This window comes from Acinonyx jubatus, chromosome A2 (assembly GCF_027475565.1).
Source record: "Acinonyx jubatus isolate Ajub_Pintada_27869175 chromosome A2, VMU_Ajub_asm_v1.0, whole genome shotgun sequence".
Classification (NCBI taxonomy): Eukaryota; Metazoa; Chordata; class Mammalia; order Carnivora; family Felidae; genus Acinonyx; species Acinonyx jubatus.
In genome coordinates, this window is record NC_069383.1 from 130341177 (window position 1) to 130365276 (window position 24100).

At 39.5% G+C, this 24100-nt stretch overlaps 1 protein-coding gene across 1 annotated transcript in view; it reads left to right on the plus strand.

The window, feature by feature from the left end:
* TAFA4 (TAFA chemokine like family member 4) overlaps positions 1-23718 on the plus strand; it is a 185630-nt gene extending 161912 nt beyond the window's left edge. The window contains exons 5-6 of the mRNA XM_027039204.2: positions 2734-2858; positions 10446-23718. Of these exons, the coding sequence (XP_026895005.1) occupies positions 2734-2858; positions 10446-10457 (137 nt within the window). The 3' untranslated portion in view covers positions 10458-23718. The remainder of the gene's footprint in view (positions 1-2733; positions 2859-10445) is intronic.
* Positions 23719-24100: the final 382 nt, after the last annotated feature.

The following is a 24100-nucleotide window of genomic DNA, read 5'->3' on the forward strand; positions in this document are numbered from 1 at the left end:
CTTGGTCTCTTTCAGACTCCTTTTTGTCCCCAATGGTTTATCACCTGCCAGACTAGCTCTCCTGGGCACACAGTTTTCCCTTGGTTGTGGAACCACCTTACTAGAAACTTTCCATAGCTCCCTTCTGCTTGGGAAATCAAGTCTAATCTGGAATTGACATTAAGAGCCCCTGAAGGTTGCTTCTCAGACCACCTTGCTCAGCTGACTGTCCTTTGCTTTTCTGCTGACCCCTCACTGCAGCCACATGGACCTCCTCCTGACTTTCTGGTGGGCCACTCCCTGTCTCAAAGCGCCAAGTGTCTTCACTTCCACAGATCACTTGTCATCTGTCTGGGCCTCTTTGGAATCCTCCATGAAGCCCTGACACCTGTCAGGTTGCCACTGCTGAGTGGCAGAGAATCTGCCTAAGAAAACTGTTTTAAAGATAAAAAAAAAAAGTATTTTAAATTCAGCTATAACTCTGTGTAAATATAACTAAGCTCTGTCAACATTTATATAACTTTTGCAGTCCTGCAGATGGAATTTTCAAATTGAGGGTTGGGAACCACCTCTTATTTATCTTTATATCCACTTGGGACCAACCTGAGGTATTCAGAAAATAATGAAGGACTGGTCAGCACATTGAATCTGGTCAAACTCTGTGTAGCCTATGGTAACCCAAACTATTATTGTAAATTGTGGTACAGTCGAAAGACTTGCAGATCAAGAGGAAGAAGCCTAGGTTCTCATACCTCCTCCCTCATTTTACTCACTTTGTGGAAGGCTCTAGTTTTTATTTCCGGAACCATCTGCCTCTTCTTCCTGTTGCTGAAGGTTGTTGGGACAATCAAAAGAGCAACGGTATAGAAAGGGGCTTTGAAAATAACAAAGCTCCACCCAGTTTTAAGGTGAGATTTCTATAATGTTTGTGACTGAAGAGCATACAGCTTTCTCCAACTTCACCCGACTGTCTCTGTCTACTCAAGTTCATTGGCAATTTCTGCCAAAATAAGTAACCCATAGAGCTATATTCCTTTCTCAGCGTTGGCACCTTCTAACGTATGGTGTTTCTGGATCACAATTGTGCCTCATTTAGGGATTATTGGTTTTAATAGGACTCTAATCTGATAGTAGCACAGTATTGGGCCAGAGTAAGGAATGGTGGTTTCGTGTAGAGTAAACACAATGTCTGGCCATTTCAGCTGATAATGAAATGGTCCTGTGCCCTAATCCTGCCATAGTGCTGTTGCCTGACAGGAGAAGAGTTTTTAATGCATGAGCTTGCTGTATTATCTACTGTTGTTACTGCCTGTATACCTCTAATTGTTTCTACTACAGCTCGCTGGTGTGAGGGAGGGGTATGACTACAACAAGGGTTGATGAGGGGGCTCCAGTGGTCGAATGCCTCTGTTCCAGTGCTGTTTGCCCAGTGTGACTTTGAGCCTCAGCCTTTTCTTCTCCATAAAATGAAGGAAATACATTTAGCAGGATGCCTGACCCTCAGTAAAAACTAGCTATTAGGAATTCTCAAGATTTGCTTGAAATTGAGTTCAGACTTCCCAAGACGTGGTAGTTAAAGTCACATCCATTGAGGTATGTTTTTTTTACCTAAGTGCTGCTATTTCAACAGAAAAACAGAGCTCTGCGTGCCTGGGTGGCTCCGTCAGTTAAGCGTCTGACTCTTGGTTTCAGCTCAGGTCACGATCTCACAGTTTCATGAGTTCCAGCCTTGCATCAGGCTCTGTGGTGGCAGCATGGAGTCTGCTTGGGATTCTCTCTCTCCACCCCTCCTCCACTCACACTGTCTCTGTCTCTCTCAAAAATAAACTTTTAAAAAAATTAAAAACAAGAGAGAAACAGGGCTCAGCCACCCCATCTCCCTAAATCCACACACCCTACCTGCAGCCCTAGATCTCTGATCCGTACCAGCCTTCTGGCTGGGCCCACCTTTAAATATGAATCACATTCCCTTTTGTCCTTTGACTCTGTGAGAATACCTGGCCAAGTTGATGGAGTTTCCTTAACTTCTCGTAGTCTGCGTCCACACCTGGAGAATTCTTACTGGTAGATGTCAGCAGGGATGATGGGGTAAGGAGGAAAGAGAATTCCCAGGTGAGAGAACAAGCCTAGAATGTGGGCATGTGAGGGAGTACCAGGCTTACCAACTTTTACTTGGCTTCCAGCTGTTGAGTTTAAGGAGTTATTCCACCACTTGCTGGACTGGCATGGAGAGATGAACCCCTCTCTGATGGAAACATTTACTGTTTTTAATCTGTGCCACTGGCAACAAAGCCCGTCAAATGTACTGACTTTGCCAGCTCAATATGCACTGTTGTAAACTACAAAATGATGACCACACCAGTAGCTAACATTTTCTGACAACCCAGTGACTGGTCCATGGTTAGCCAAGACTTTGCTGTGGATTACCTTTATCTTCTTGACATCTGTGGTGAGGTTCTATTTTTATCCCCATGTTACAGATGAAGAAACTGAGTCCAAGAGGAGTTAAATAGCCTAAGGTCATGGGCGGGAAAAAAAAAAAAAAAGCCCAGCCAAATCCATACCCAGGCATGTTGTAAAGCTTGGGATCTCACTGTTTTCTAGAGCATGTGGCTGAACGCAGTCTTTAAATTGACTTAGGTTGAAATAGTTCTTATTTACAGTCTGAAATCTGTATACTGATCCATCTGAGCTTCATCTCGTTCCTGTTTGGAGGAAGAAACACCTTCACGAACACTGGCCTTTGTTTTCCAGCTTCCATCGTGATTCAGAAGTGGTGGTGCCACATGAATCCTTGCTTGGAAGGAGAGGATTGTAAAGTGCTGCCAGATTACTCAGGTTGGTCCTGTAGCAGTGGCAATAAAGTCAAAACTACAAAGGCAAGTATAGACAAACACAACTCTCATTTACAACTTCCCCAGGTTATTAACTATGTGGTGTCCCCCCTTCAGTTTATCCTGGCACCACCAGCGACGCTATTTTATGTTGATAAACCTCCTTGGCTGGTACCATCCCATTACTTTGGCCTTTTGAAAAGCCCATTGCCTAATATCACCCTTTATGTCAGATCGTATGGAGCAGGGACTTGCTGGATGAGTCACTCAATTCATTGCAGCTTCTTCGGGAACCCACTTTAAAATAAAGGAATCAGAGTCGACAGCCAGCATATCCAAACAGCATGGTGAGATTCCACATCCAGATGATTTGCTCAAGGAGGGATACTTCCTGTGAGGAGTAAGACTTATATAACACTTGGATTTAAGTCAAGAGTTGTCTCTTGCAAGGATGTGCTTTCTAGTCCCCACACTTTCAGAAGTCTACCAGTGTCTACCCAGTTCTTGAGCCCAAAATCTTACTTCTTCCTTACCTCTCTATGTCCAGTCTATTACTGGTCCCTGCGCTTGTTATTTCCACCTCCCTCCTTGAGCGTTGGTCACCATCCTTACAACAGTGGTCCTGTCCCCACTGTGTCTCATGTTGATACCTCACATCCACTCATGCTCCCTTTTTAGGTCATTCTCCATATGAGGACCACAATCACATTTGTGAAATGCAGATATTCCTAGCTAGTCTGCCTGCCTATCTGGGTCTTAATAAATAACCTGGCAAGCCACATCCCATCATTCTTTTGTTTGTTTGTTTGTTTCAGTCTTCTGTTAGTACTTCTTACCATGGTGCCTTTGCAATTGCAGAGAAAGGTGTTCTTCATGGAATGTGCTTCCCTCCCTTCTTTACTCCTTAACCATTATTTCTTTAGAATCCTTCACTGACAGGATTCATGTCTCCTCTATCTTTCAACATTTACTATGGTTATACTTTCCATGGAAAGGTATAGTTAGGTTTTTAGTACCTAGAGTGTTCTAAGAACAGACCTGTGAAGTCAGGGCTCATGTCGGTTTTCAGTTACCTTCATAGTCCCAATAACTTTTTTGAATAGAAAGTAATAAAATTGAAAAAAAGTAATAAAATTGGTCATTCTAATGAAAGAATAAATTTAGAACAATGATAACATTTTATAAACAACTGTAAAGATAAATTTTAGCTGGCATCAAATACAAGATCAGCAGTAGTATAATTGTCAACTTTTGTTAGTAATATGAAGGTGACTAAATGACCTGATAAAGGCATATCTCGTTTTATTGTGCTTTGCACATACTGTTTTTATGGTTTGTTGTTGTTTGTACAAATTGAAGATTAGTGACAACCTCGTGTCAAGCAAGTCTTTGGGCATCATTTTTTCCACTGGCTCACTTGGTGTCTCTGTCACATTTCGGTAATTCTCACAGTATTTCAAATCCTTTCATTATTTGCTATGGTTATCAGTGATCACTGATGGTACTATTGTAAGTTTAGGGTGGCACCCCTTTGTGTGTTCAGTTCCCCTCTCTTCCTCTCCTTGGCCCTCCTTATTTCCCGACACACAACGATATTGAAAGTGGGCCAATTAATAACCCTACATGGGCCTCTAAGTGTTCCAGTGAGGGGAAGAATCACATGTTTCTGACTGTAAGTCAGAAGCTAGAAGTGATTAAGCTTAGTCGGGAGGCCTGACACAGGTAACCAAACTGTGAATACAAAGGCAAAACTCATGAAGGACATTTAAAAAAACTACTGCAGTGAACCCCTTCCATGGAGACAGTTTTAGTGGTCTGAATAAAACCTCCATCTAGCTACAATATTCCCTTAAACCAAAGTCTGATCCTGACCAAGGTCCTAACTCTTTAATTCTATGAAGGTACAGAAGAAAAGTCTGCAGCTAACAGATGTTGGTCAATGAGGTTTAGCAAAGAAGCCATCTCCATAACATACAAGTGCAAGGTGAAGCAGCAAGGTATCTAGAAGTTGTAGCTAAGACAATGAAGGTGGCTAGTCAAAACAGCCGATTTTCATTGTAGACCAAACAGCCTTCTGTTGAAAGGAGATGCCATCTAGAACTTTCATAGCTAGAGAGGAGAAGTCAATGCCTAGACAGGCTGACTGTCTTGTTAGGGGGCTAATGCAGCTGGTAACTTTAGGCTACAGACAGGGCTCATTTACCATTCCAAAAACTCCTAGGGTCCTTAAGAATTAGGCTCAATCTACTCTGTCTGCTCTACAAGTGGAACAAAGCCTAGATGACAGCCCGTCAGTTTACAACTTGGTTTACTGAATATTTAAAACCCACTATTGAGACCTCTTGTTTATAAAAAAGATTCCTTTCAGAACAATCTACCTCGTCACCCAAGAGCTCTGATGGAGATAGACAATGAGATTAATGTTGTTTTCATGCCTGCGAAAATGACTTCTTGATCCATGGGCTGCAGAATGGATGTTATTTTGACTTTCATCAGGCTATAGCTGCCACAGGTAGTGATTCCTGTGATTGATCTGGGCATTCTAGATGCCATGAAGAACACTTCTCATTCCTGGAAAGAGGTCAGAATTAACAGGAATTTGGAAGAAGTTGCTTTTAACACACATGGAACAGCTTTGGGGGGTTCAAGTCTTCAGTGGAGGAAGTAACTGTGGATGTGGCAGAAACAGCAAAAGAACTAGAAATGGAGCCTGAAGATGGGACTGAATTGCTGCCATGTCATGAGAAATCTTAAGAGATGAAGACGTGCTTCTTAGGGTGGAGCAAAGAAGGTAGTTTCTTGAGATGGAACCTACTCCTAACGAAGATGCTCTGAAGATTGTTGACCTAACAACAAAAGACTTAGAATACGACATCAACTTAGTTGAGAAAGGCAATGGCAGGGTTTTAGAGGCTTGACTCCCATGTTGAAAGAAGTTTTGTGGGTAAAATGCTATCAAACAGCATGGCGTGCTCTAGAGAAAGCATTCATGAAAGGAAGAGTCCGTCAACGTCACCCCAACCCTTAGCAACCGCCACCCTGATTAGTCAGTGCCATCAACACAGAGGGCAAGGCCCTCCACGGTTAAAAAGATTATGACTGGCTGAAAGCTCAGATGATAGCATTTTTTAGCAATGAAGTATTTTTAAACTAAGGCTGGTACATTGCTTTTTTAGACCAAATGTTGCACACTTAACAGACTACAGTGTAGTGTAAACATAACTCTTACATGCACTGGGAAACCAAAAAATTAATTTGGCATGTTTTCTGGTGATACTCATTTTGTTGTGCTATTTGCTTTATGGCAATACTTGCTTTACTGGGGTGGTCTGGAGCCGAACCTGCTGTATCTCTGAGGTATGCCTGTGTATGCTTTTATATCCACAGCAGTGGACCTTCATGGAGTCCCTTGTTGGTGGACGAAAGAGGTTAGCATTCCCCATCATTTCTAATTAACTTCCAGTCTATATACACCCAAGTGTGCTTGCTAAGCAAACCCTGCCTTAAAATAATTCCACTATCCTTCCCCCCACCCTGGCTCTTTTCAGCCCCTTTTCCCCCTTCCCTTCCTGAATAAAAATGTTGGAGCTGCCAAGGAGCTAGCATATTAGATCCATCAATGATAAAAATGTCTTCTTATCCTATTTCTTGTGGACAAAGAAATAACATTTGGAAGATTATTCTTGTATTGATTCTTATACGTAAATATAAAACAAGACCATGAACACAAGCCAACTATGTTCCGGAAAAGAATGTGTCTAAGTAGTCTCTTGCTGGGGAGGCTCCCTCTCTATTTGTGTGCAGTTAGAGCATTTGCAGGAAGCAGACCTTTAGGGGCATTTTGGCTCTGTCTGCTGGGAATATAAGTTTGCTCTAGCTAAAACCTCAACGGTAGTGACATTTCATTTGGAAATTCTAAAAGTTGTAGAAACACAATACAGTTCCCTAAGCCATAATGATACTTAGCTGCCCCCTTTTTTTTTTTTTTAGTGATAGGACACTTGAGAATAATCTCAAAGTAGTAAAACTTTGTTTCCTTTATTAATCCAACTCATTGTGGCTTGAACTGCATAAAACATTTTATGTCTTTTATGGTTCTTATGAACACAGAGCAGATTCATTTGTGGAGGTGTGACTGGCTTCTGGGAAGAACTTGGTGCCCTGAGATTCTCTTTTTCATAAAATAGATACTAACCTTACCCATAAGTGAGACAGGGGTCCTACAACGGTCGAGGGATTACAGTTCTAGGGGGGATATTAACTGTGTGACAAAATAGTTTTCATTTTCCTTAAACAGTTCCTGCACACCAACATCAACACGTGGAAAGGCTAAAAAGCAAGATGATCTGCAGTAAGAGACCTATGTCAGAATTTTATTTTTCATTTAAATGCAAATATGAAGAGAGCAGTCAAGTTGAGAGATTAACAGATTTAGATGAAGATCAGAAAACGAGGGGGACAGTTTCCTAGGAAGCCATGCTGTCTGTTCCAGGTGTAAAAGGTTGGCAGTGAGTTTATTGTGCCTGGATAGCTTTTGGTGTTCGCAGAGAGCATTCACCTACCAGTTCTTGTGGAAAAATACAACTTTCACTGTCATTCTGCCTCAGTTTTCCTCGTCTTCATTTGGAGTCGTTCGTGTTAAAGCTCCGAACAATTGCACGCAATGTTGTTTCAGCACCAAAGCCAGCCACTGTCCAGGGCTATTTGATGTTTGAAAATGGAAATAAATCGTAGTGAATTTCAAGAAATTTTAGATGTTTAAGGTTTTTATTTTTCCTACATCTAAGGGTAAAGAGCTATGCCTTTGGAGCAGTTCTCAACCAGGGCCAGTTTTTCCATCAAGGGTCATTTTTAGTTGCCACACGTTGTGGGAATGGGGGTTGTTCAGACATCTTGGGGGTAGAGGCCAGACAGGTTGTAAAAATCTTAAAACGCATAGGAGGGGTCCCCCATAGCAAAGAATTAACTGGATCCAAATGTATATTTTTCCGGTAGCTCTTGGTAAGCATCCTACCTGATTCTCTTACTGCATTTACTTCTTCTAAGTTTGCATTCTCTGCATGCTTCTAGTATTTCATATTAGAAAATGAGAGAGAAGAGTTAAATGAGGCTTTCTCTGCTATACCATCTCTTACCCTTAAGATCTAAGATGACCCGTTCTTATGGTATCTGCCTGAAAACACCCTGTGAACGGTACCTTTCTCTGTTTCTTAGGCTACCGCTATGAATCATCTTCATTCTCTTTTGCTGCATTATTATAATAATTATTTAATGGTAACAGTAGCTTCAGAAAACTCATCCTAGGGGGTCCTTGTACTCACTGTTTTGAGCCACACTCCTTGGATAGTCTGGTATAGTAAGTCTGGGATGGGGCAAACCATTCTTAAAAAGTGCTTCATCCGTTGATTGTCATTTAACCGGGCCCCACACCTGCTCTGTTTTTGCTGTAGTGCTGTTTTCTGTGTTTCCAGGGTAAATTCCTTGCCCAGGTTTCTCCTTGGTGAGAGACCATCAATGGATCCCCATGGGTAACAGAAAATAGAGTGTAAGCATCTTGAGGTCAACCCCTAAATGTGACTCCCCCAATAGACCATGTATTTCCATACCCCCACTGCTACCTCATTCATCACTTCTCTTTTCTAAAGTTCTAGTTGTCTTTTAAGTTCCAGCCGAGATGGTTCCTTTCCCCTGAGGTCTTGTCTTTCCTGATCCCTGTGGAGTAGAGCTAGTACTGGCATGTTAGCAGTGTGGTATCCACCGAAGTTCAAAGTGACAATGAACCTTACATACACAATTAGCAAAATGAAAACTTTACAGGAAAATAAATGCTAAAGAATCCTGTCATTGAACTTGAGATTGGCTCCAAAATGAGCTGGGCATGGAAAGTAAGCTTCCTTAAATAAGATGCATTGAGAATTACATCCTCCATCTATACTTAGATCCAGAAAGAGCTAATGTGGCAGTAGCCACCATTTCATGAGGCTAATCACAGGACAAGCACCGGGTCATGGCATTCACGGTTCACTCACTCTTCACTATAAATGAAGGGAGAAGATGCTACTTAAACATTTAGCAGCCGAAGAAGCTCAGGCAGTGATACTCCTCCCCATCAGAAAAAGACCGGTATTCAAGATTAAGACTCTGGAGTAATTCCTGAATCCTCATTCTCTCCATCCTTTGTCCTGTTGGCTTTGCCTTTCAGCGCTTCTACCAAACTGATCCTCTTGACAGTCCAGCCATGCACCCCTTGTCTCACTTTTGTACCTGAGGTGGAGAAAGGCCTAAGTTTTTCCCCCTAGGTAGTCAGGACTCCCTCTCATCACTCCAGATTCTGCTCATCTGACAATCCTCTAGAAATCACAAGACTTCTACCCACCTGGCCTTAGTATTTTTTTTTTTTACTCCCTAGCGTATATCACGTTCTGACATATCCTTTCTTTGTGTCTTCATCCATCCCTTTCCTCTAGAATAAGAATCACCAAGCTGTGGCTTGCAAGCCACATCCAGCCCTTGGCCTGTTTTCCTAAGGTCTGTGAGCTAAGAATGCTCTGTACACTTTTAAGTGGTTGGAAACAAAAGGGAAAAAAAAATTCATAACATGAAAATTACATGAAATCCTAACGTCAGTGTCTACAGCTCACATTTTATTGGGATAAAACAGTGCCCATTAGTTTACATTGCTGTCTTGTCTATGCTCCTTTTGTGCTATAAAGGCTGAGTTAAGTAGTTGTGACAATGACTATGTGGCCTACCAAGGTGAATGTATTTACTATCTGGTCCTTTATAGAAAAAGTATGCTAGCCCTATTCTAGATAAACTCCATGAGGACAGGTTTTTGTTGTGTTTGCTCTAGTATTCCCAGCACAAGCAAAAGAGCAACTCTTTTGTAAAATGTATAAAATAAAGGCTTTATGTCAATTGACAGCAAATCTGAGGTTTGAATAAATAATTGATTGGGTCTAAAGACCAGGCAGGATGACTCTGTCATCAAGTAGTATCTTTTTATGTTATAGGCAGGTCCACATCTTAAGCTTTTGGTTTTTTTTCCCTCTAGCTTGTGTATGGATTATCTAACCTGTAAAATACATTACCAAATAAAACTATAGAAACTGATTTAGTCTAAGTATTTAAAAGTAGAGAAAATCGTAAACTTCTTAATGAAGATCTGTTTGCAGTCATTATGGCAGTTTTCTAAAATAACCTATTTTTTAAAATAAAACTTAACTACATTAAAAAGTAACAAAGGTAGCATTTTGATCTTGACATACACGGATCTTAACTGGCATTCATTTGAAAAAATTTAGTGCCTTCAAGAAAGCACGCTCAACATGCATCAGTTAACTTGATGGGCAATGAATGTACCTAATCTGATGGGGTTTTGATAACTCCAAAAAATACCAAGCTAAGGTACATAATACCGTGTTGTGCAAGTCTTTGTGCATGTTTTCTTTGCAACCTGAAAGTAAGAAATGTAAAGGATTTGAACAGGTGATTTGGTGAGGTGGGTTACAAATAAAGGAACAATGTGCCCAACGGTGCACAAATGACATAGACAGGGACTTACGGGTCTGGTAGTAGAAGGGACCGTTTTTGGTGGGGCTGAGATACTGAATGCTCACTTACTTGTTTTAGGTAACACGGTAGCAAAGACAGATGTGCTTAACGTGGGAGGAGCGACAGGATGCAGAAGTCTCCTATTTGGATTACCATCCTGGCTGGTTTGTGGAAAATCGTCTTGGATTTCAGCAACATCACATTTGTATAAGTATGCTGTACGGAGTGTCATTCACTTAACTGTCCCAGCCCTCTCGGCTTCATGATTTTATTACATTGAATTACAGCCACGGGCTGCCACACAATTCACATCCTATCTGGATCCCAAGGACCAAACCTCCAAGAAACCCTGGAGGAACAAAGCAGAGACTTCAAAGTGGATCTTCACTGGGTCTTCTGTTTCTTTCTGCCTTCACAAAGGAGCGTGGACCGGTTCACAGGGTTCTTATTCCTGTCTTCTTTTGAACTTTTCCTTTAGTCCTTGCATTAAAGTGGTTTCAAAGGGGTCTAAGTATCAAAATGCTTTGGCAAAACATATTTGCAGGTGTAGCTCAATGAAAACTCTGATTAGGGAAGAAAATTTATTTTCTAAATCTTAATGAATAGACTTGGTGGGGTTCTTGTGTGTGCATTTGTATTTTTGCTTTAGAGCGTTTCAGTGTTTGCACTTTAAGTTCTGTTGTCAGGTTAGCAGAAATAAAATAACATTTTAACATCAGTACACCATTTTACTGAGTGCTAAGGAAGTGTATCAGCTCCAATATTTTATAACCAAAGCTTGATCATGACATATTCACAAAAGAAATAACACCTGTGGGGATTTTTATGGCTTAAGGTATAGTCATAGAAGTAAATTATTTAAAATCTGAAACAGTCTCTGTTTAGATCAAGGGTGATTTCTGAGATCCAGTTTATGTCACTTAAAATACTTTGTTAACCCTTAGAAGTCTTGAAATGTTTGATTTTTAGACTGTAAATGATTTATTCACTTAGCACTTTTCTCATTTGTTATTTTATTTTTTTAAATGTAAGTAAAATCTGAGTCACTTTCTCTTGGTTTAATGATTTTGCAGCAGACGTGTGTCTGCATAGTCTCGGATGCTGTCATATTACAGATGAAAAGTGACTGACCCAGATCTTAAATGCATAATGTCATTGAAACACCTACTACTGTAATAACTGATAGATTTTATAAAAAAAAATGCCAAAAACATCCTTGCTGCACTATTAATTATCCTTGTCCTTTCACAGTCATTGGGGAAAACATTACTATAACATTTATGGGAGCAACAAGTATGTCTATTTTAGTCTTGCAAAAAGAATGGAAATGGCTGACATGCACTTGTTGGCTAACTTTGAATTTGGACGCTTACCAGAATTATTACTGTCCTATGAGTAAGTAAAAAAGTCACTCTGCTGATGGCACATAAATTTTTGTGATTTTATTGCCTTAAATGCAAATGTGAAAAATCACTTAAAATTACATTTAATTGTGGGCATGTCAACTCTATGGCAAACTTGAGACCTATACATGTTGCATTCAAGATCATTTAAAACCTAGGGAAATTTGATTAAGTGTAGGGCCCCACATGATGTTTTAGGCATTCTCTGCTGCCTTTAGTGTAGGACCCTCCATGGTAAGAACAGAGAGTTTAAAAAGTCAGTTTTATGGCACATGAAAGAATGTGTCTTGCACACACATCTGATCTTGTACACCAAATAAGATCAAGTACAAATGACACTGCTTCACCTTGAGATACATTTCTGCTACTTTGGGGGGGAATAAATGGTCCATTAGGGAAAATGGTGGGTATTAGAGCTGCCATTCTCATCCATTATTGCTTCAAAGTGTACTTTTTATTGAGTTCAAAAGTTAGTCCTGAAATGAAGCCTACTTGGAGAAGCATTTTAATGTTATCAGCCCTATACCATTCCTGTAAGGAGGTGCATAAGATAGGTTTGCTTTGAATCCTAGAATACATAGAAAACTATTGATGGAATTGTGAGAACATGATTAATGGCAGCATTAAGCCCTCTGATTGTGGCACTTGTGATCTCAACACCTGCAGACTTTCAACTCTTAGATCTAAAAACCTGAAGCTGCCCTGCAAGGTTGTAGACTTAGCCTGTGACTCTGCAAAGGCAGCAGCAACCTAGATTTTCTAGCTCTTCTGCAGATCCAGATGTGTGGCTCTGAAGTGTATGGACCTCAACTCTACACAGGTAGAACTCCATTCATAAGCTAAAGTCAACAAACATTTAAAGAACCTTCCCAAGACCCCAAAATCGTCTACCCTTATACACACAAATCCATTTTTTCTTTTCAACTTGGCACGTCTTTATGAATATTCCCATTGTATAGAATTTAAGACCCAATAAAATTAAACTTACCCACACTCACATAGTTACTACTAGGAATTTTATGAGAGCTTTTCAGATAACATACTAACCCTGTGTCCTAGGGTGTCAGGGACATGGGTGAGTCTTAGAATCTGGCTAGTAGCTGACCTAGTTTATCAGGGTCCAGCACCACACTGTTTGCCACAGTCTTATAATGTGCCAGTACACTGATGAAAAATCGTACTGCTGGCCTTTTTGAATTGGGTGAAAGGAGATGGTCCTCTAAGCCTACGAAGTCTCAGAACTCACTTCCTCCTATGGACACACCACATCTACAATTAAATGTAGAGCAATTTCTACTGAAGAAGAACCGAAGGTGCATTGAACAGCTTTGGCATAAGCAATGACAGGGGGACCACCTAAAGTAGGCTAGGACAGATGGACACATGGTAATGATGGGAACACCACCCCTGATGTGATGATCTGCTCTAGGGAGGGCTATCACTGAGAGACGTATACACACACTCACCTGCCCCAGGCACTGCCATTTAAAATGCAGCTACACTGGAAGTGAAGGAAAGCCATTTACAACCCTACAGCATAAACCAGAGTGTGGGAACTCTGAGGTTTTAGGTGCCACCAGGCACTACTGTTTATGTAACCCCCTACCTTCATAGTACCCTGAGCCTGCACCACCCATTCCACCAAGGTGGCCTCAGTGTATGCTCTGGGCCTCCCCTGGCCTGTGCTCAAACCAGCCATCCTGCCAGGGCAGCCCTAGCACAGAACACCCAAGAACCCCCTCAGGCCTGCACCACTTGAGCCATCCTTCAAGGGTGGCCCCATCAAAAAGCCATCAGGCAGAGTGCCCACTTCTGCTTCAGTTCCAGCTATCCCTCCAGGGCAGCCTTGGGGACATGCCCTGAGAAGCCCAGCCCATGGTTATAGTTCCAGCTGTCCTGCCAAGGTTGATCCAGTTCACAGCACCCTGGGACCTTGCGGTCCATGTCCACTCCAGCTGCAGTTATCCTGCCAGGGTGGCCCTGGTGGAGCACCACCTGGAGCCCTCCAGCCTGCACCTGATTCAGCTTAGACGGCTCAGTCAAAGCCACCAGGCACAGATAGCACCTACACTGGGGATGCTCCAATGCAAGGTGACTCTTTCAAGATTGGGAGAGATGGGTGTTCTCCATAATAAGTGTTCACAGATACAAACACAGAAAGTTCAAAAAAAAAAATAATAATGAGACTGAGGAATACATTATAAGCCAAAGAACAATATAACCCCTGCCCCCCAAAACTCTAATGAAACAGAGGTAAGTAATTTACCTGATAAAGAATTCAAAGTAATGGTCATAAAGATGCCCATTCAACACACAACTCCAGAGAAGAATGGAAGAACAGAGTGAAAGACTTAGTATAAGAATGTAACAAGTCACAAAGTTGAAGAACATAATAACTGATATGAAAAATATACTAGAGGGAATCAACTACAGATTAGATGATAAAGGTCAGTAATCTGGAAAAGAGAACATTGGATATTACCCAGTGAGAAGACCTAAAAGAATTAAAAAATGGGACTAGTTGGACCTCTGGGACAACATCCAGCATATCAACATTTACATTATATTGATCCCGGCAGAAGAATAGAGATAAAGGGACTAAAAACCTTTTTTTGAAGAAATAATGGGTGAAAAGTTCGCTAACCTGGGGAAGGAAACCAACATCTGGGTCCAGAAAGCAGTCTCAAGAACCCAAAGAGATCCAAACCAAAACATAATATAAAAGCAAAAGTTAAAGAGAAAACCTTAACACAGCAAGAGAAAAACAAATAGTTGCATATAAGGGAAACCTTGTAAGACTATCAGCTGATTTTTCAGTGCAAACTTTGAGGCCAGAAAGAAGTGGCATACGACATTCAAAGTGCTCAAAGGGAAAACTTAAAACCAAGAGTACTCCATCTGGTAAAATTATCATTCAGAATTTAAGGTGAGATAAAGAGTTTCCCAGAGAACCAAACCAGCTTTACGACAAATGTTAAAGGGTCTTCTTTAAGCAGGAAAAGACTTAACTAGAAATTAGAAAATACATAAAAGAAAAAAATCTCAATGGTAAAATGAAATATATAGTAAACAGTATATCAGTCCCTTGAAAAGTTAGTATAAAGGTTAACAGACAAAAAGTAAAACCAACTCTAACAATAAATAGTTAAGGGATGTACAAAATAAAATGAAGTAAAATAAGACATCAAAGTATAGAGATTAAAAATGTGGAGTATTGGGACACCTAGGTAGCTCAGTTGGTTGTCTGACTTTGGCTCAGGTCATCATCTTGCAGTTCATGAGTTCAAGCCTCACATCTGGCTCACTGCTGGCATTGCAGAGCCCACTTCAGATCCTCTGTCCCTCTCTGTCTCTGCCCCTCCCATGCTTGCACTCTCTCAAAAAAAAATGTGGGGTATTAAAATGAATTTGAACTTAAGCAACTACCAGCTTAAAATAGACTGCTACGTATGTAAATCACTATGTTCCTCATGGTAGCCACAGGCCAAACACCTACAGTAGATATACAAAATATAAAGAGAAAGGAACCCAAACATAACACTAAAAAATACCATCAGGGGCGCCCGGGTGGCTCAGTTGGTTGAGCGTCCGACTTCTGCTCAGGTCATGATCTCACAGTTTGTGGGTTCGAGCCCCACGTTGGGCTCTGTGCTGACAGCTCAGAGCCTGGAGCCTACTTCGGATTCTCTGTCCCTCTTTCTCTCTGCTCCTCCCCTGCTCATGCTCTGTCTCTGTCTCTCTCTCTCTCTCTCTCACAAGAATAAATAAAACATTAAAATGTTTTTTAAATACCATCAAATCCCAAGGGAAGAGATTGAAAGAAGGAAGAACTGCAAAAACAACCAGAAAACAACTAACAAAATATCAATAAGTATATACCTTTTAATAATTACTTTAAAATAAATGGACTAAGTGCTCCAATCAAAAGGCATGAAGTGGCAAAATGGATAAAATCAAAACAAAACCTATCAATATGCTGCCTACAAGAGACTCACTTCAGATTTACAGACATACACAGACTCAAAGTAAAAAGACGGATAAGGGATTCCAAGGAAAGGGAAATAGAAAGAAAGCTAGAGTAGCAATACTTCTATCAGACAAAGCAGACTTTAAAACAAAAACCGTAACAAAAGACAAGGGCAATACATAATGATAAAGGAGTCAATCCAAGAAAACGATATAACATTTATATATTTATGTACCCAACACAATACATATTTTAAATATAAAAAGCAAATGTTAACAGACATAAAGGGAGAAATTGAGAGTAATAAAGGAATAGTAAGGGACTTTAACACTCCACTTACTTCGATGTAGAGATCATCTAGACAGAATCAGTAAGGAAACATTGGCCTTCAGTGATACTTTAGATCAGATGGACTTAATAGATATATATAGAACATTCCATCCCCGAACAGCAGAAGACACATTCTATTCGAGTGCATATGGACATTCTCCAGGACAGAGTGCATATTACACCACAAAACAACTCTCAATGAATTTAAGATTTAAAAAAAGGTCACTTATTCTAATCACTTTTTTAGTTTCTATGAAACTAGAAATCAATTACAACAAGAAAAAGTGGGGAAAATGCACAAACACATGGACACTAATATGTTATTAAACAACCAAAAGGTCAATGAAGAAATCAAAGAGGAAATTAAAAAATAACTTGACACAACTAAAAATGGAAACACGGCTTTCTTAAGTGTATGGGATACAGCATAAGCAATTCTAAGAGGGAAGTTCATAGTGATGCAGGTGTACCTCAACAAACAAGAAAAATCCCAAATAAACAATCTAACTAACTTTATACCCATAAAGAACTAGAAAAAGAGGAAACAAAAGCCCAAGTTAGTAGAAGGAAGGAAATAATAAAGATCAAAATGAGAATAAGTGAAAGAGACCAAAAACATACTAAGAAAAGATCAACAGACCAAATAGGTTCTTTGAAAAGATATACAAAATGAATAAACCTCTAGCCAGACTAATCAAGAGAAAAAAAAACAAGGTTGAGGGCCAAGATATTTCAGAAATGAAAGAAGCTACAACTACCACCACAGATGAAAAGAGTGAAAGAGATTACGACAGTTATTTGCCATAAACTGAAAAACCTAGAAGAAATAGACAAATTCCTTGAAACATACAACTTTCCAAGACTGAATCATGAATACTCTCTGAACAGATTGATTACAAGTAATGAAATTGAACTAGTAATTTAAGAACTCCTCAAAACCAAATGTCCACTACCAGTTGAGTTCTACCAAATATTTAAAGCCATTCAATTAGTAATTTAAGAACTTGCTAAAACCCAAAGTCTAGTACAGTTGAGTTCTACCAAATATTTAAAGAAGACTTAATATCTATCATCAATTTTTTCAAAAATTTGAGAGAAAAGAATGTTTCCAAATTCATTTAATGAGGCCAGCATTACCTGATACCAAATCCAGACAATGACACTCCAAGAAAAGAAAATCACAGACCAATATCCCTGATGAACAAAGATGGAAAAATCCTCAACATAATATTAAACAAACTGAATTCAAAATGCACTGAAAGGCTAATACACCATAATCAAGTGGGATTTATTCCAGTGATGCAAGACTGATTCATTGTGTGAAAATCAATTAGCATGATACACCACATTAATGAAGCAAAGGATACCAATCAATTGATCATCTAAAAAGCATTTAACAGAATTCAACAAAGCAGGTGAGGAAGAAACTTGGCTCAATAATAAAGGTCATATGTGAAAACTGACAGCTAACATCATACTTAATGGTAAAAAGCTGAAGCTTTTCTCTAGGATCAGGAACAAGAAAAGCATATCCACTCTTGCCATTTTTATTCAACATATAATTAGAAGTTTTTGCCATGGAAATAAGAAAAAGGAAGCATCCAAATCAGAAAGAAAGTAGTAAAGGTGTCTGCAGAAGCCATGATACTATTTATTAAAAAACCCGAAAGTCTTCACCAAAAAACAATCAGAATAAATGAATTGTGTGAAGTGATCAGATCCAAAGTAACATACAGAAATAGGTTTTGTTTAAATACACTAATAATGAAACAGGAAGCTTAAAAAAATACCACTTACAATTGGATCACAACAAACAAAATACCTAGGAATAAATTTAACCAAGGAGGTTCAGAAACTGTACTCTGAAAACTCTCAGACATAAATGAAAGAAATTGAAAGTGACACAAATAAATGGAACAATAATCTGTGCTCATGGATTGGAAGAATTAATATTATTAAATGTCCATATGACCCAATACAATCCCTATCAAAGTCCCAATGATTTTTTTTTTCACAAAACTGGAACAAAGAATGCTAAAATTTGTACAGAATCACTAAGGACCCTGATAGCAAAACAATTTTGAGAAAGAACTAAGCTTTAGGTACCATGCTCCCTGATTTCAAACTATATTACAAAGCTATAGCAATCAAAACAGTGTGGTATGGACATTAAAATAGACATGTAGGTCAATGGAATAGAATGGAGTCCCCCTCTCTCTACCAAAAGACCTCAATATATGTATGATCAAGAATGACAAAGGAGGCAAGAATATACAATGGAGAAAAGACAGTCTCTTCAATAAGTGGTGCTGGGAAAATTGGACAGCTACATGCAAAAGAATAAAACTAGACTACTATTTTATACCTTATACAAAAATAAAATCAAAATGGATTAAAGACAAATATAAGAAACCAAGAATTTCATGAAACCATGAAAATTCTAGAAGAAAACACAAGCAGTAAGTTGTTTGGCATTAGTCTTACTAATATGTTTTTGGACCAGTTGCTTCAAGCAAGGACAGCAAAAGCTAAAATATATATAAAAATATATGAAGCTTTTGCACAGCAAAGGAAACCATCAAGAAAATGGAAGGACAACCTACAGAATAGGAGATAATATTTGCAAACCACAAGTCTGATAAAGGGTTACTATCCTTAAGAAATAAGGAACTCAGACAACTTAATAGCAGAAATACAAATAATCCAATTTAAAAAAGAGCAGAGCACCTGAATAGATGACATACAGATGGCCAACAAGCACATGAACCTCAACATGAATCATTATCAGGGGTATGCAATGGAAAGCACAAGGAGATATCATCTCATACCTGTCAAATGGCTATTATCCAGAAGACAAGAGGGGCACCTGGGTGACTCAGGTGGTTAAGCGTCTGACTGTTGCTTTCAGCTCAGGTCATGATCTCATGGTTTGTGAGTTCCAGCCCCACATCGGGTTCTGCACTGACAGTACGGAGCCTGCTTAGGATTCTCTCTGCTCCTCCCAAGCTAGCGCTCTGTCTTTCTCAAAATAATGATAAAAAAAAAAAAACAACAACTGTTGGTGAGGACGTGGAAAAAAGAGAACCCTTGTGCACTGTTGGTGGCAATGCGAATTGGTACACCCACTATGGAAAATAGTATGGTGGTTTACCAAAAAATTAAAAACAGAACTACCATATAATCCAGCAATCCACTTCTAAGTATTTTTTCAAAGAAAATGAAAACAGAAGAAGAGATAGGTGCACCACTTTGTTCATTGCAGCATTACAATAGCCAAAATATGGAAGCAACCGAACCGACCACTGATATATGAGTGGATAAAGAAGATGTGGTATGCTTGTATACAATATTACTCAGCCATGAAAAAAAAAATGAATCTTGCCATTTGTGACACCACGGATTAACCTAGAAGGTATTAGGCTAAGTGAAATAAGTCAGAAAAAAATAAGTATCATGATTTCACATCCATGTTCATTCTAAAAAACAAATGAACAAATAAAACAAAACAGAAACAGACTCATAGGAAATAAGCTGTTGGCTACCAGCGGGGTGAAGGGATTGAGAGGTTGGCAAAATAGGTGAAGGGGATTAAGGAGTAGAAGCTTCCACTTATAATTTAAAGGAAGTCATGTATATAGTCAATAAGATCATGCTCACTTTGTATGGTGACACGTGGTAACTAGAATTATCGTGGGGATCATTTTGCAACTTCTAACAATTTTGAATTACAATGATACACACCTGAAACACAGGCTATTGTATGTCAACTGTACTTCGATTAAAATTATTAAAATAAAATAGGGTGAAATATTCATTAGCAAATGTCTACTTGAGTTTAAAACAGTGACTGTAGTCTCTTTTACTTATTGAAGGGACACTATGGGACTTAGGTAATATAGAACAAAAACTGAAAACTTCCAACTACTATCCAGTAGTTGGACTTAGACTATAACCAGCTGGAATTTTATAGATACCACTGTGTACACTGGCAGAAAACCACCCTTCTCCATATAATCTTTAGTCAGAGGCTGCAGGCAGGCAGGTATCTGCAGCCCCAGCATGTTTCATAGGCTTCCCAAGGTTTTTTCTCAAGATCATGCAGTAACACTGAGTCCCTACTCCTCCACGGCTGTTGGATGGATGAAGACAGTGGCCCTTTTGACATGTGCTCCCTACTTAATCCAACCCCATGACTTGGTCTGCTTCCTTCAGCTGAATTGTTGCCCATACTAAGGAATTTCTGGAAAAAAAAAATTGTTGATGCACAGACTGGGTATTGACTCCTGAAAGTGTCAATGGAAACAACCTTACCAAAATGACTAGTTCATAGACAAGTTTCCCAAGATTGGAAGAAATTTCTGCACAAAAATCTTTGTCATGCGCTATTAAGGACTCACTGGTGATGAATCCAACGCTAACTAACTTTACCATTTAGGGTGTTTGTGAAATAGGCCAGGCATTATTAAGGGTTGTACCTAAAAGCATGTGGATTCTTCCATAGGGGTTGGGCAACTGCAGCCTGTAGGGTCAAAATCAGCGTGGCTATTGTTGTAAATAAAGATTTATTGGAACACAGCCATGGCATTTGTTCATGTATCATCTCTGGCTGTTTTTGCACTAAAACAGCAGAGTCACATGGTTGTTACAGACAACCATGGTCCACAAAGCCTAAAATACTTGGTCTTTGGACCTTTACAGAAACATTTCTTAGTTCCTGTTCAATACAAAGGAAGAACATGATTTTTTTGGTTTTTTGTTTGTTTGTTTGTTTTGTTTGTTTTTTAAGGAGTTCATTCCAACATGTTGTACAAGATAATGGCAAAGAGTTCAGGTGCTGAAGGCAAACAAAACAAATTTTGATTATCAACTCTGCTATTTACCTTTTTCAGCTATTTTAAGTTTCAATTTCTTTACCTATAAAATGGTTATAATAATAAACACACCTCACAGGAAATGTTAAAAAGCATTTCGTATCACAACATGCTTAGCATGTTGATTAACAAATAGTTCTTGATGAAGGTGTTTCTCTCTTATGAGTAATTTGTAGCCCACGTAGTGGCCTCATACAAAAAAAGACTGAAACAGCCAGCCCTCACTTCAAGACTGAACCTAAGGTTTAAGCAGACATAACCGACAGAAAATTAAGACCAAGTAAGAATAGATGTTCAAGTGTGTTCCCTTTGTTTCCGAGTCCGTTGGAACTTTGAGAAAGCAGATCAAGGACAAATGTGGAAAACAATTCAAAGAGCATTGCTCTCCCTTGACTTTGGCTGTCAATTAGGTAGGATATGGAAAATACTTGTGCTTTCTTCGTGGACAGGTCAATGTCTTGGACCTGTAATACTACTCTGGTAGAAGCTGAAGCACTGCTAGGCAGAAGGATGTGGCACACAGGTACCTTGATTTGAATCTGCCACCTGAGATGGCAAATACAGCCCATATATACAAACAGCGTTCTTTCAAGTTCATCTTCCAGTAATCTTGTAAACACAAAGTTTGAACAAAAGAGCTCTGTAAATAATTGATGAACAGTTACTGAAGCATGTTGGGCAGTCTTTGTGGTATTGATTTTGGACTGTGAACAAAGCAGACCTCTGCAAGCCCAGACTTTAGTCCCTTTCTCTCCTTTTTGGTGCTATCAATATTCATAGCCTGCTCACATGTTGGGAATGTGAAATGATGCTTCTTTCATGTTGCTCATTTGGGCCTTTGCTCTCTGTGGATAGGGTCTCTGACCCATCCTTTAATTATCAGCTTTGATCCCCTTAATGAGGCGTTATCAAAATAGTTCAGGACACTGAATTATTAATTGAATAACTGTAATTAACGATCAAGGAATGGAAGCAAGCAAATGAACTTTGGTCTTCTACTTCCAAATTCGAAATCCTACTCTCGGTAGTTCAGCTCGGGTCTCAGAACTTCTCTGCCCTCTTTTTGAATTGCATCTTCACCCTTACTTTGTTACATATATTAAGTTCAACGTTTGGTGTTTTATAGACTCACAGACATCATAGAAAATAAAATCATGTCCTTGCAATTTTAGCATTGCAGTAACTGAAAAGAAAACATAAAAAATAATCCATCATTTTTCTCTCAAACTCTCTCACACACAAATCAATAGAGCAGAATGCTTAGGTCAGCTCAGTGGGGGCATGGGTTGAAATAGGAATCAGGACAATACTTTGGAATATTTAAATATTTAGGAGTGCTGTATATCTCACAGAGGACTGAAACAGATTCTTAATGCCACAGTAAAGAAACTGGAGTAAAACCATCAAGTCTCAGCTTGAGAAAAAGTTAGTGACAACTCTTGAAACTGTCACAATCAGAAAAACGGGTATTGGATGCCGCCATATGCTATCGCCATCACTGTCTTTCCCGATTCGCCAGTAGAGCACAAAGAATGGCAATAGGGAAGGGGATCTCTGAAACAGGCTGTGTCTGACATTCTCAAGGGAAAGGGACTTTGTCGAAAATCAGTACAGATGACTCTGTTCTGGTGATGTAGGCACTTGGGCTGTGGTGAGAGGAAAATAGAAAGAAATTTGAGTGTGTTTTTGGAAGGCTCTTATTTCACTTCTGGTTAGACAAAACAGTAGTGTAGAAGGTCTTCCTCACTTGTTACTCCATTCTTCTCGTGGTTTAAAGAGCTATGTTCATTTTTCCCTCCTGACATCTCAAATGCAAGAAGGGGTGAGAGGTGGGAAAAAGGTTTTTTCAGGCTCGGGGTAGGGCCTGGAAGCTATCCATTTTCAATAGGAAAATATTTGTAAAAACTGATAGAACTGACTACATAAAAAGCAAAATCTTTCACATGGCAGAATTCTGTAAACCAATCTAAAACTCAGACTAGAAATCGTATTTACAGCTTATATGTCAGGCAAAATGTTAGTAGCCGTCCATACAAAATTTTTACAAATCAGGAAGCAAAACATGAACACCTGAAGAGTGAAGTTAATAGACAGTATAATAATTCATAAAAGAAATACTAAAATGACAATGGTTTGCAATTTTTGATAAATAGTTGAGACTCAACAGTCTTTCATGTATCAGTTTGGACAATATTAAAAAGAAAGAACATTTAACAAGGGTTGCAGGGGTGCAGTGATATACTGTACATACTGCATATCAAGAGGCCTAGCGGTATAATACCTCTTGGCTCAAGATTTCTACTTAGAGGAATTTAAGGCATCAAAAGGCCAAGTGGCATGAGCAAGAATATGTCACAGAATTGTTCCTAACAGCAAAAATCAGAAATCCTAAATAATTACTAAACGGAGCTATACTTTTGGTTCTGGGCAAGATGCATTCCATTTTACTTCTGCAAATTGCAACAAAAATCCCTGGACAAAACACATAAGTCATTTAGCAGAGCACTCAAAGATAGAGGAAGGTCAGACCTGCTAGGCACATTGGGACTCAAAGAACAACCTAACAGTGAGGTCCTGGGTTCCTTTACTTCCTTTGTTTCCCTTTTTCCTCTCGTTCCCTTCTCCCTCATTTGCTTCCTTCCTGTCTCCCTTCCTTCCTTGTGTCCTGTGTGTCCTGACTGAGGCACTGGAGAGGCCTTCAACCCAGAAATGCCAAAGAGGTCAGAAAAAAACAGGCCCCCTAAAAAACTTATCTTCTTTTGTGCAAACAGCTGGGAAGGGAGCAGTTCCACAATGCATAGATCTTTAATCCTATCTACCTTTTTTAATAAGTTGATTGATTTATTTTGAGAGAGTGTGTGTGTGAGAGAGAGAGTGGGGGAGGGGCAAAGAGACAGGGGGTGAGAGAAGGGTCTCAAGCAGGCTCCACACTGTCAGTGCAGAGCCTGATGCAGGGCTCAAACTTACCAACCACTAGGATCATGACCTGAGCTGAAATCAAGAGTCAGGTGCTTAATTGAGCCAGTTAGGTGCCCTATTCCTATCTACCTATCTTGAGTGAGCACCGTACCAACCATGTGCAGCCATACACATCCCCACCCAGGGCTGAGAATACTACAGTTGATGACATTTTGTCATCAACATACAAGTAAAATAGAAGGA